The 14086-nt window shown below is 42.8% G+C and overlaps 1 protein-coding gene across 1 annotated transcript in view; it reads left to right on the forward strand.

The window, feature by feature from the left end:
• FAM184B (family with sequence similarity 184 member B) overlaps positions 1-14086 on the forward strand; it is a 103082-nt gene that overhangs the window by 62231 nt on the left and 26765 nt on the right. Inside the window, exons 6-7 of the mRNA XM_053578078.1 lie at positions 2138-2248; positions 6541-6648. Of these exons, the coding sequence (XP_053434053.1) occupies positions 2138-2248; positions 6541-6648 (219 nt within the window). The remainder of the gene's footprint in view (positions 1-2137; positions 2249-6540; positions 6649-14086) is intronic.

Consider the following 14086-nt stretch of genomic DNA (forward strand, 5'->3'; position numbering starts at 1 on the left):
GAAAAGGGAAAAGAAGGACGCTACAAAGACAGATCGATTTGCCTCTCCTGTCTCGTCCCACACCTCTCCCTGTCTGACTCTGCCTTCCAGCCTTAATCTGGCTCATCGTTCATGCCATGGTCTTTTGGAGACCTTAATGGAAAGCACTTCCCCCCCACTCCCAAATTCACCTTATTTTGTCCATTTCTTCCTCATGATCCTTTTGGTCCTAGTTTAAATATGAGTCTTCCCACAGATCTTCCCTGCCCAGTCTAGTGATGCTGTTGTTGGACACATGGCCCTGCGTAGCTCTCTGAGCCTGGCTCTTACTACGCTGTGTCGTGATTGCCCACTCTTGGCGTGTGTCACTGCCACACTGCCTTGGTCCCTGCTTTACCCAGTGGTGTATTGGAGCACCATCCTCACCTAGCTCAGGTCAGAAAGCTGTGTCATCCTGGCCCCTCTCTTTTCAGCAAGTCCTGTCTGTCAGCACTGCACATATGTCTTCAGTTCTGCCATTCCTCCCACCCACACCGTGCTGGGTGCAGCCACCATCGCCATAGCTGTGTCCCAATTATGGCTGCACCTTCCTCCTGGACCTGCTGTCACCATTCTTTTTTTTTTGAGACAGAGTCTGATTCTGTAGCCCCAGGCTAGACTGCCATGGTGTCATCGCTCACAGCAACCTCAAACTCCTGGGCTCTAGCCATCCTCTTGTCCTAACTTCCCAAGTAACTGAGACTACAGGCTCCCACCACTGTGCCCAGCTAATTTTTCTACTTTTAGTAGAGAAGGGGTCTTGCTCTTGCTCAGGTTGGTCTTGAATTCCTGAGTTCAAGCAATCCACCCGCCTCAGCCTCCCAGAGCTGCTGCCACCATTCTAACCCCACCCTCATCAGCCTGTCTTCAAGACAGAAACCAGCAATGAGCTTCCAAAAGTATTGTCGGAAGCATGTCACTCTCTGCCCAAATGTTGAGTGGCCTTCATGGCACCAGTAAGCCATACCTGGATGTATGAGGCCTTCAGTGAGGACCCTCTGGCCTCCTCTGGTCCAACCACAGCAGCCTCCTTGCTGTCTGTAGAACATGCCACAGCCTTTGCAGGTCTTGAAAGACTCACATTAGGCTCCTCTTTGGCGGTTTTGCTCCTTAATACAAATTCTTACTCAAAAGTCACTTTTCCCACAGGCCTTCTCCAGCCAGATTATCTAAAATGTCAATCCCTCCTCAACACCACTGGGTCCTTCCTCTTCCCCACTTTATTATTTATCCATCCGACATAGCATTGACTATCTTGTTTACTGACTTAGCTGCCTGTCTTGTCAATCAGATGCAAACTCCCAGTGCAGAGAGGTTCTGTCTCTTGTATAGCAGCTCTGAGAACAGTGCCCAGCGTACGGGAGAGCTCAAGAAATACTTGTTGAATTAATAAATGATGTGTTACCTACCTACAAGTCCAGCTAAAAGGAAGACTATTCTGTTCACTCTTCCAGATACTCATGTAGTTTTTCCAGATGAGAAAGGGTAGGCCTCTGTGACGATAATAGTAGTGCTGATCATATATTGAGGCTTTACTGTGTATCTGGAATGGTTCTAAGCATGTAAATAGCACAAGGAGTGAGACAGGTTAGGAACTGTGCTCAACACCACACACTTGAAAGGTGGCTGCACCCCTCCTGTGATCTCCAGAGTGTTCCTGCCTCTGCACCTGCTTTGTACCGAGGCTCTCGGGCTGTGGGGAGGACCGTGGCAAAACCAGCCCATCATTTTGACCAATGTATGGATGCTGTTGATAAGGAGAAACTTCATTTTGCTTTTAATATTTCCCTACATTTGAAAATGGAGTTGCCTTTTTGACTTATGAGAAAATGAGAATTTTGTATATGATGATTGATTCTCTGTTCTTATTTGACACTAGAAAACTTAATGCCCGGGGTCTACCCCATCCCATCCCAGCCTTTTATGGATCAAACTTCATGGTACACACACACATAGAGAGTTCAGGTTTGTTTTCTTTTGACCTTCTTATTGTTCCTGTTTTGTTTACTTACTATATTTGGTGACTTTGGTAAGCTTCTTTGATCTCCTTAGGGAGAATCAAGGCAGGGTGGGACTGCGGTAAATGTCCTGCTCTGTGGCTAACTCTTCTCTCTTTTAGGATGTGCAAGCGCAGTTGGAGGATATAAGGAAGAAGTCAGAAAAGGAAATAAAGCAGCTGGAAGAAGAGAAAGTGGCCCTAAATGTGAAGCTCCAGAACTCTCTGCTTGAGGTAAGCCCCTGATAAACGCAAGGTCTGGGCTGCTGGGTCTGGGCCCTGGGAGTTTCTGCCTAACTGAAAGTGTATGGGAACTTTAAACCGTGGGTTTGGGATGGTCAGATACAGCCCTGAAAGACACACCACAGACAAACAACAAACACTAAAACAGACCAGGACAGGGGAGAGTAAGCTCCCTGTTACAAGAACCACTGCCTCAACTGCCTCATGTCGGAAAAAGTACAGAGAAAAGCCCTGGTTGCCACCCTATTGGGCTGGTGACTGCCTGCCTTCCAAGAGGCACCCTTTGAGACACACGATGGGGGAGTTACCCCAGCCAGAGTCTTTCAATTGGAACTTCTGAGCAGACAGGACAACTAGGATGAAACAGAAGAAGACACACACTATGTTAAGACATTCAGAGTTTATTGAAAGACAAAGAAAAGCTCTGCAAAGTTAAGACAAGGCTCAGCAGTAGGGGGGTGGTGGAAATGGCTCACCACCTCTTGTACGACCTCTTACTTCTCATATATCCTGTAAATTGCCCCTATTGTTAGCTCCTATTGTGACATTCTTACTTAATCTTTACCTTACATATTCCTAACTTCTTGCAGGGGGTATTCAGTGCTAGCGCATCTGACTTGTGGTTCCATCTACTTCTCTCCATTCTTAGACAAGTTCCTCCTCCCTATGCTGAAATACCAGTTTTCTCTTGTTCAACTGCTCTATACTTTGTTCTGTTAATTTTTGACTGTTTCCATCAGAGCTCCCTCTCCTCTTCAAAGGTCCCCCTTCAAGACAATGGGGTCTTAAGACACTGCCTTCACTGATATCCTCTGAAGAAAAGGGCTCCAGACAAGAAGGCTGCCTTAAGGGATTAGAGGTAGCCACAAGTAACACGGAGTCTGATTTAGAGAGGCTTAAACAAAGAGGTCTCTACCGTCTCACAGAAAACAGGACAGAGGAGGCTGCTCCTGTTGAGCCCATGGCTAAATGACGTCAGGAGTGGTGAACCTGCAGATCTCTTTCCGTTCTTCTCCGGGGCTGTGTCAGCACTTTCATGGGCCCAAGCACTTTTACCCTTCTGGACCCTTCCTTTACAGAAAAAGAAAAAAAAAATCCTCAAAATTCGTATTTTATGACTGCATTGGCAGATAGATGAACATAATCTAGACTACTTTCTGTTCTGATCTTAAAAGAAATGAAAACATTCTTGTGGGCCTCTAAATGTATGGAAGTTTCCAGTGGAAAGGCTAGAAACGGAGTCCTAAGAGCCATTTCGAAGCCTGACGTGACCAAAAACTGTAAAGAGGTTTTCCTCTTTTCCCTGCCTTTCCTTGTACCTTCCGCTTGATACCAGAGTCTCCCACCCCCTGATAGGAACCAGGAAACTGGTTTCCTATCCCTGGCTGTGGTTACCACCTCTGGGGAACTGCTAAGAATACAGAGGCTGTGTGTAAGACAGTGTTTGGGAACATGGGTCCCTGCAGGCAAATCTGCAGAAGGTGTGAGGATGATGGGACTCGGCCCATGATTATCTCTAGAAGGGAGAGCACATGAGGGGCTGCACCTGTGCTCAGCTAAGCAATGAGGACACAGCTATTAGTTGTATTTTTCTTTAACCCTTTTTCCATTTCTGAAATTATTATTTGAAAGAAAAATGATGAACAAGTTGTGCTTTAGGCTTAGAGGTGGTTCTTGGTGAACTCTGCTATTAAGACTCCTGTTCCAGCCTAGCTCAAGATAGGACAGCATGGGAAAGAAGCCCAACTCTCTCTCCTCTCTCTCTCTCCTTCCTCTTTCTCACCTCCTCCTCCTTCACTTCTCTCTCCCTCAATCACTCTGTCCCTCCTTCTCTTCCTATTGAGCCATGCTGCCAATTTTTATATCATCCCTAGACAGTCAGCTCTGCAGAGCCTAAGGTGCCTGTGTGAGACCAGCCCAGTTGTCCTTTTGAATCCCCCAGACACAGGCAATGATCAACTGCCCCTTAGAACTCCTTTTTAAAAACAGCAGGGGCTGACCTTTGTAGAGCACTTGCTCCAGTCAAGATGCCATTTAAGCAGTTTCCTTTGGCTAATTCTTCTAATCCTCACAACCACATCATCATAAGGATGCTATTATTATCTATAATTTACGAATGAGGAAACTGAGACACAGAGAAGGTAAATAGCTTCCCCAAAGTCACAAAGCTAACAAGTAGCAGATCTGAGATTCAAACCCAGTGGCTCTAAGGACCCCACCCAAGTTCTGAGGATAGTACAGTATCTTGCCTAAACTAAGGATCGTTCAGACCTGGGTGTTTACAGTTTGCAGGGCATGACCAAGAGGTTGACCATTGACAAAGGGCCTCAGTCTAGCTCTTCATCCTCCATTCCTTCTACCATCTACCTGGTACCTACCATGTATCCACCCGCGAGCTAGCTCTCCACCCACAGTCACCAGCTTGCCCTGCCCTCATGTCCAGATGTTGTTATGTCCTGTGGGTCCTTCAGCTTAAGCCTTTCTGTCCTCTCCCTTCTCTCTACACCTGTGCCTTTGACAGGATCCTCAGACTGGCTCACCTAGACTCTTCCTTTATCTGCTTACAGATGTTACATATACAGTTGCACAGGGCTTCTCTGAGTATTTCATAACTGTAGCAAGATTCAGTATAAGGAGAGTTTCATAATCTTGAAATACTTCTTCCCCAAATATCCCTTATGTACTTCTGCAGTGTTGCCTAGAGCCTTGCAAGAGTGTTGTCCTGGCCCTCCCTGCCTGTGCTTTCTCCCTGCGACAGCGAATTCTAAAACTCAAATCTGCTCAAGGATCCAATCCTCCTTCCCTAAAAACTTTAATCCCAGTGTTTTTCACAATTCAGGCTCAACCTAACTTGCCACCACTACCCCCCAAAACTGTGTTCCTTCCATCCACTCCTTCATGTGCCCCCTACCACTCAGAATCTCTCTTCAGTCTTCCCATCCATCCCACCTGCCCTCTACCATCACACCTGCTATTCTTCCTGCCCGGAATGCACTCTGCCACCTTCACTGTTGGCAGACTCCTATTCATCCTTCAGTATGCTTAAAGCTGCCTGAAGTCCTCCAGGCAGAGTTTTCTGTAAATTCTGTGCCTATCTCATAATGGTTGTTGTGAAGATTTAAAAAGTTAATACTGTCTGGCCGGGCATGGTGGCTCACGCCTGTAGTCCTAGGCTACTCAGGAGGCTGAAACAGGACGATCACTTGAGTCCAGGAGTTTGAGGGTTCTGTGAGCTAGGCTGGTATGATGGCACTCTAGCCTGGAGAAACAGAGTGAGATTCTGTCTCAAAAAAATAAAAAGAGTTAAGGGCGGCACCTGTGGCTCAAAGGAGTAGGGCGCCGGCCCCATATGCCGGAGGTGTCAGGTTCAAGCCCAGCCCCGGCCAAAAACTGCAAATAAATAAATAAATAAATAAAAATAAAAAGAATCAGTATAGTTAAAGGCTTCGATCTGTGGCTGGCATGGAGTAAATGCACCATTAATGGCACTATTTTTATTTTGTATGTACTTCTGCTGAGTGTTGCTGTGGTTATAAACACATATCTATCTCCCCCTTAAAATGATAGTGCCTTAAAGACAGGGACCATGTTTTATAATTTTACTATCTTGGTCTCACTCCTTCCCTTCCCCTTCCCTTCTCTTACCTAGCATAGTACCCAACAAGTATCAGGTTATCTGAAAGATTTGGTAGCCAAGTCTGTGTTTCCTTTATGGTTTTTTGGCTCATTCTCCTCAAAGTCAACAAGGAAAGCAGTCTTTAATTGCTACATCACAATTAGTTTGTTAATAATAATTGTCATAATTAAGGCTTTACAATTTTATATCACCCTTAGCCACTCTTCCTCATTTTATCTGTACAATTCTTAAAAGCAGTTCATTTTCTTTAAAAAAGAAATCAAATGGCATTCAGAAACGGTATGAAAGTCACCCTACAGATCTAGTATAGAAACATGTGTGTAAACAATTTAAAGGAAAGAGTGGAACACTGTCAACATGCTAGGCTCAGCTTCTTCTGGAAAGATGAAACAACTAGGTGATTAGAAATGGCATTTGTAGTAACACATGTGATATTTGTCTAATGCAGTGCTTCTCAACCTTCCTAATGCCGCAACCCTTTAATACAGTTCCTGTGGGTTGAGACCCACAGGTTGAGAACTGCTGGTCTAATGGGATACCCTCCCCAGGGCAGACAGACCCAGGAGAATTGATTACCAGGTTAATGACTACAGCCAGGAAGGAGGACTTTGTTTCACTGCCCAGCGATTCTTATCTTTTTTTTTAGGTTTTAAGACTGGAAGAATTTATCCAACAAAATATTGTTTGCTCTGGAAGAGCTGCGGAGAGACCCCAGGATTCAGACTGCCCACGCGCCTGCATTCTGGAGACCCAGGTAACCTCTTGCTTACTTTGGTGTCCCCAGTGACACATGCTGGTGCTAATGGGCTCTTGTGGTCATCCCTCAGCTCTGCCAAAATGCTTAGGAAAAAAAAAAATCAGCACAAAATCAATTTGCAAAAACCACAAAGAAAATAGAGTTTTGAATGATTATTCGTGTGGTTTGAAAAAGAATGAGGCTTGTCAGGCAGGTCTCCACTCCCTCCCTGCAAGCAGCCTGGCTGGCAGCTGGGGCGTGGGCCTTGATGCTGCTGGGCCCGAAGCTAAGAAACAGGCAGAAATTTTATTTTTTCTCGGTTTCATTTTCATTCTCCCTCAGTTTCTCAAGAACCAGCCTATGAGCTAGCATTCAAGAGAAGAACTTTTGGCCCCAGGTACAGCTAACCTTTTCACTAGCCCCCTGCAGGGTTTTCGAGAAAGGTTGTTCTGTGATACTGAGCTCAGCTCAGCTCCTCAGAGCAACTGTGGCAGGGAGATGGGCCAGAGCTGGCTAGTATCCTCCTTGATTAAATTTAAAATGAGGTTGATAAGCTGGAAACTAAAAACAAAAATGCAATTCAGGTAGATTCTACTGCAGGCTATCCCATCTACTACAGGGGATACAAGTACATTGAAGTTCCAGGCTTGTGAACAAGTCCCCCAGTCCTGGTCACATTGCCCATGAGCCCTGCTATCACTGTGCCTCAGGGCTTCCCAGTCCAGCACTGACGGGGGATGGGTGATTCCTGTTGCAGGGGCTTTGTTGTTTGCTGTGTTACATTTAGCAGCATCCCAGCCTCTTCTCACCAGACGCCAGTAGCATCCTCCTCCAACCAAACTATATCAACCACAAATGTCTCCTGCTGCAGCTAAGCAAAGCAAGCCCTGGAGATGTCCAGAATACAAGTCCATGTTGGGAACCATGGCTCTGTCCACCATGCAACTCAGCCTGCACCCAACCTTTCTTAATTTTTATAGCTTGGGAATAGCAACACATCAGTACACTTCCATCAACTTCTTTAAAACCATAACAACTGTCTAGTTCTCCTTTGAACAGAAAAAACATAAGATATTTAATTGTTCTTTTATGGTGGACATTTGAATGGGCTTTGTTTTTGTTTTTTTTTTGCAATTCTAGGCAATACTTCAGTGTGTATCACTGTAGAGGGACCTAAAACCCTAGAGCCCTTAAGAATTATGATCTGTCTGTTCTCTAGAAACAAAATGACAAAGCCTGTTGTTTCAACGGCACATCTACAGCATGGTTTCCAGAAAAGTTTAAGCCCACTGTTAAGACTTACTACTCAAAAAAACCAGATTCCTTTCAAAATATTACTACTCATTGACAATGACACCTGATCACTGAAGAGCGCTGATAGAGATGTACAAGGAGATTAATATTCTTTAATTATTTTCATATCTGCTGACACCACATCTATTCTGCAGCCCATGGATCAAAGAGTAATTTCAACTTTCAAGTCTTATTACTTAAGACATACATTTCTTGGGTGGCACCTGTGGCTCAGTGAGTAGGGTGCTGGCCCCATATACCAAGGGTGGTGGGTTCAAACCCGGCCCCAGCCAAACTTTTCAATAAAATAAAAAAAAAAAAGCCGGGTATTGTGGCAGGTACCTGTAGTCCCAGCTACTCGGGAGGCTGAGGCAAAAGAATCGCCTAAGCCCAAGAGCTGGAGGTTTCTTGAGCTGTGACGCCACGGCACTCAACTGAGGTTGACAAAGTGAGACTCTGTCTCTAAAAGAAAAAAAGAAATACATTTCCTAAAGTTAGAGCTGCCATAATTAGTGATTCCTCTCATGGATCTGGGCAAGGTACATTAAAAATATTCTGGGTGGCGCGGCGCCTGTGGCTCAGTGAGTAGGGCGCCGGCCCCATATGCCGAGGGTAGCGGGTTCAGACCCAGCCCCAGCCAAACTGCACCAAAAAAATAGCCAGGTGTTGTGGCGGGCACCTGTAGTCCCAGCTGCTCGGGAGGCTGAGGCAAGAGAATCACATAAGCCCAAGAGTTAGAGGTTGCTGTGAGCCGTGTGACGCCACGGCACTCTACCGAGGGTGGTACAATGAGACTCTGTCTCTACAAAAAAAAAAAAAAACATTCTGGAAAGGATTCATCATTCTAGGTGCCATTAAGAACATTCACAATGCATGGAGGAGGTCAAAATATCTACTATAACAGAAGTTTGGAAGAAGTTGACTCCAGCCCTCAAGAATGACTTTGAGGGTTCAAGACTTCAACAGAGGAAGTATTTGCAGATGTGGTGGAAACAACAAGAGAACTAGAATTGGAAGTGGAGCCTGAAGATGTGACTGAATTGCTGGCTCTTATGATAAAACTTTAACAGATGAGGAATTGTTTGTTATGGACGAGCAAAGAATCTACTCCTGGCAAAGATTAAGATTAAATATAAGAACATTATTGAAATGACAACAAATGACTCAGAATATTATATAAACTTAGTTGATAAAGCACCAGCAGCATTCACCCTAATTTAAAAAGAACTATTACTATGTATTAAATGATATCAAACTTTATCACATGCTACAGATAAATCTTCTATGAAAGAAAAGTGAGTTGACCTGGAAAACTTCATTGTTGTCTTATTTTAGAAAAAACAAATTATGGTCATGTGTAGTTGCTCACAGCCATAATCTTAGCACTCTGGGAGGCTAAAGTAGGAGGATCCCTTGAGCTCAGAGTTTGACACCAGCCTAAGCAAGAGTGAAATCCCCATCTCTACTAAAACTACAAAAAATTAGCTGGGTGTCGTGGCGGGTGCCTATTGTCCCAACTACTCAGGAGGCTGAGGGAGGAGGATCACTTGAACCCAAGAGTTTGAAGTTGCACTCTAGCCTGGGCAATAGAGCAAGACTCTGACTCAAAAAAAAAAAAAAAAGAAAAAGAAAAAAATGCCACACCCACCCCAGCCTGCAGCAGCTGCTACCTTGATCATTCAGCAACCATCAACATGATGGCAAGACCCTCCACCAGCAAAACAATTATGACTCATTGAAGGCTCAGACTGTTAGCACTTTTTCAGCAATAAAGTATTTTTATTGAAATGTCACTTTTTTTAGATATAATGGTATTTTGTACTTAGTAGATTATAGTGTAGTGTAAAAGCAACTTCTATATACACTGGGAAATCAAAAAAATTATGTGACTTACTTTTTTTTTAGATAGAGTCTCATTTTGTCACCCTCGGTAGTGTGTCACCCTCGGTTGCTTCACAGCTCACAGCAACCTCAAAATCTTGGACTTAAGCGATTCTCTTTCCTCAGGCTCCCAAGTAGCTGGGACTACAGGTGTCTACCACAACACGCAGCTATTTTTACAGACGGGGGGTCTCCTTCCGGCTTCGGCTGGTCTTGAACTTGTGAGTTCAGGCAATCCACCCACCTTGGCCTCCCAGAGTGCTAGGATTATAAGCATGAGCCCAGCCTTATGCGACTTACTTTAATGCAGTATTAGCTTTACCTAGTAGTCTGAAACCAAACCTTCAGTATCTCTGAGGTATGCTTGTAATTATTTTTTAATACTTTTTTTACTTTTATGCTAGAATTAAGAGTGGCTTGCCCATTATCATTACAGTCTATAATTCTGTACTTATCTATATACATATTTACCTTTTCCAATGAGTTGCATACTTTTTAATGCTACCTGTTGCTGTTCAGCAGCTTTCCATTTCAACTTGAAGAACTGTCTTTAGCATTTCTTGTAAGTCCAGTCTACGGTGATAAATTCCCTCACTTTTGTTTGTCTGAAAATGTCTTTATTTTTCCCTTCATGTTTTGAAATATAATTTTGCTGTGTATAGTAATCTTGGTTGACAATTTCTTTTCTTTCAGCACTTTGTATTCAGAGTGTATATCATCACATTTGCTTCTGGCTTGCAAGTTTTCTGCTGAAAAAATATGCTTTTTGTCTTATAGGGATTCCTTTTAATGTGACAAGTAGCTAATCTTTTGATGCTTTTAAAATTCTGTCTTTGACTTTAGACATTTGGTTATGAATGTGGTTCTTTATGTTCATCTCATTTGGGATATTCTTGACTTCTTGGATCTAGATGCTCATTTTCTTCTCCAGATTTGGGAACTTTTCAGCCATTATTTCTTTGAATAAGCTTTTTCATCCTTTATCTCCCTTCCTTCTGGAATTCCCATAATCATATAATTTTTTTTTTGATGATGATGTCACCTTTTTTTCTTCTTTTTTCTTTTGCTTCTTGACTGAATTATTTCCACTGACTCATCTTTGAGTTTGCCTGTGCTTTCTTCTGCTTGATCTAGTGTTCTGTTGAACCCTTCCAGTGAATTTTTCAGTTTAGTCGTTGTGTTCTTTTGTTCCATGATTTCTGTTTGGTACATTTTTAAATATTGTCTCTTTGTTGAAATTTTTACTTTGTTCATTCATTGTTCTCTTTATCTCAGTAAGTATCTTTATGAGATTTATATTTAGTTCTTTGCTGGGTAAATTATATAAGTCAATTTTATTAGGGTCAGTTTCTGGAGATATTTCTTCTTCTCTTGTTTGGAACATCTTTGCCTTAGTTTTATTTTCCTTGACTCTCTGTGTTGATGTCTATACATTAGACAAAGGAGGAACCTCTCCCAGCCTTCGAAGACTGACTTTGTACAGGAGAATTTATCAATCAAACTAGCTAGATTCTGGGGACCTATACCAACTCTTTCCATCTCAGAGAAAAGCAGGCGGCTGTGGTTTTTGTTTGCTCATGCAGTGCTGAGCCAAGAAGGAGCTATGGTGTCTACCAGCCCAAGCCGCCACCTCCCTTCTCCTTCAGGGGTCTAGACTGTGATGGACCTTTCAGAGCTCCAAGACTGACTAAAAGACAGGCTAGTCCTCTATGGACCTCTCTTGGAAAAGTTAGGGTGCTGGACATGCAAGCCAATTTCTTCACTCTCCTGGGTTAAGCTGGGAGCTTTGTGTGTGAGGGGTGGGGTGGGGTGGGGGCATCTCTTCCTGATCACATGGTGCTGTACCAGGGGCAGCATCTCTGGCAAGAGAGTGTCCCAGTCTCCTTACTAGCTTTGGTGATTCTGGTTTTGCATTCTCTAGAGGTGTGGAAACCTTTTGGTTACTTTCCGATTTCTCATAAATGGAATTTGTCCATGAATTATTGCTGAATCTATGTGTTTATGGGGGAAAGGGGGACCAGGGTTTTCCTCTGCCATGTTGCTGACATCACTCCTCTGGGGTTGATTTTGAGTCTGTTTTGCAGATACTTCTCAGCATATGTTTGCACAACACAGTTTGAGCTCACATCCAGTTAGGCTCTGATGCTGGTAGCTGGTGATCATGTCAACACAGCACAGCTGAGACCAGTGTAGTAACTTGGAATGACATGGATGAAAGTCAGACAGTACAGGAGCCTAGTCCTCCTGTCCCCTTTGCAGTGGCTGTGTGACCTGAAACTAGTCAGTGGCCTTCTGCAATCTTAGCTCCCCTTTCCTGGCTGCCTCACAGAGTAATATACATCCGTGACATAATGATGAAAATAAACAAATGCAAGGTAACTGTGAGCCAGTGGTGTTATCCAGGTGATCAGACCTTTTGGTGTCTTCAATCCTGTCTGTTTCTGGACTCCTGCCCAGAACTCCTTTAAATATAGCAGCAGTCGATAGAGTGGCCCAGAAATTACTTCTGGCAGATTCCCTTTCACAGGCTTCCCGGTGGCTCAGAGTACGTTTGGAATTCTTTTTAATCTCTATAATAACTGTCTTTCGTGTTGCATTAAGTTTCTTCTCCCCTTGTCCTTGACCAGGTTTGCCAGAGTCTGATTTATCTTTTCAAAAATTCAGCTTTCAGATGTACCGGTCATATCTATTTTTTATATTTTATTTGTTTTGTATTTTATATTGCTTTACTTCCATTTATTTTGAGTTTATTCTTTTTTTCTTTTTCTAACTTCTTACATGTTTTCTAATAAATACATTTAAGGCTCTCAATTTCCATATTAGCTGTATCCTAGAGTTTTGAAGGTTATCTCGTTGCTTCCTAATTTTACTGCAGTGCCATCAGATAACACAGACTGTAAAATGTCCACACTTTGAACTGTGTTTAAATTTGCTCTTTAGACTAATGTGGCATCAGCTTTTTTTAATTTTCCCCATGGATAGAAAAAAAAGTTGTATATTCTCAGCTTAGTGGCTAAAGCACATATATTTGAATTCCAGCTCTGTGGATATATTCTTTATGTGGCTACATCAAGGACCTGGTACATATTAAGAACATAAATGTTAGTAGCTGTTTATTTCTTTTTTTAGCTATTATGCTTAGATTATTGATCTAGTTGCTCAAATCTTCCTTATCCTAGCTTATTTTGTTAGTTTAATGTATCAATTTCTGAAATAATTAATAAAATCTCCCATTATAATTATAAATCTTGCCATTTCTTCCTAAAGTTACGGATATTCTGCCTTATGCTTTCAAGCTCTACTTTTAATTGCCTACAGGTTCGTTATTAGGTTCGTGTTTAGTGAGCGGGTAATTCCTTTTATCAGGATAGATCTGCGCATTGAACTTAGTTTGTGTTTGACATTAGAACTGTCTTTGTCAACATATTTCATATTTTGTGCTTTCTAATCTCCCAGATACCTTTGTAACCCTTGATTTTCCTTTTCAAACCGGGACCTAATTAATTATATGTCATGTACGTATTTATATGTCAGTGGTCTGCATTCTGTTTGGATGTTTTATTGTTGTTGTTCCACATTCACCCTGCCTTTCCCCCAGGTTTATGTAGAACCTGTATTTACGGCAGATTACTCACAGAGTGGTTCTGCTCAGACTGTGATACTTGCTGCTGGGCTTCAGGGGAATTGAAGATCTGTAAGATATTTTTGGAGCACAGGAGGTCCAGGCGTAGGTTGTACTCTGCATTATGGGTTCAGCTTCCTGTTTCTTTGTAGGTCATGTAATCTGTTCTGTGACATCATTTTTGAAAGTGCATAATAATGCACCAGACTTTCTGCGCCCTGTGACTAGGGGGTGTCGACCAGCTACATAATGTAAAGGGAGGATTCAGGTTACAATAAATAAATGTGCTGGAGGTTCTCCATTACTGGCTGTAATTTATAGCATTTAAAAAACTATATCTGGGATTACTTTTACCTGCACTTACAGTGTAAGAAGGGAGAGAGAAAATGTTCCTGTAACTAATAGAAGGCAGAAAAATTTTTATCTATTTTGTTTATTCATGTGCCCCTATAGCAGTGCCTGGGGCATAGTAAGTGATCAATAAATATTTCTAAGAAAATCATGGTACCAAAAAAAAGTTGTTATGGGAACTTCAAGAGGATGGAGTGTAACAAGAAAAGAGACTGTAAAGGAAGGTCACAGTTGAATCGGGCCTTAAAGGCTAAGTACATCTAGAGCCTAAAGGGTGTGTCAGTTAGGGTTTAATCAGAGAAACAAACT

This window comes from Nycticebus coucang, chromosome 23 (assembly GCF_027406575.1).
Source record: "Nycticebus coucang isolate mNycCou1 chromosome 23, mNycCou1.pri, whole genome shotgun sequence".
NCBI classification, from domain to species: domain Eukaryota; kingdom Metazoa; phylum Chordata; class Mammalia; order Primates; family Lorisidae; genus Nycticebus; species Nycticebus coucang.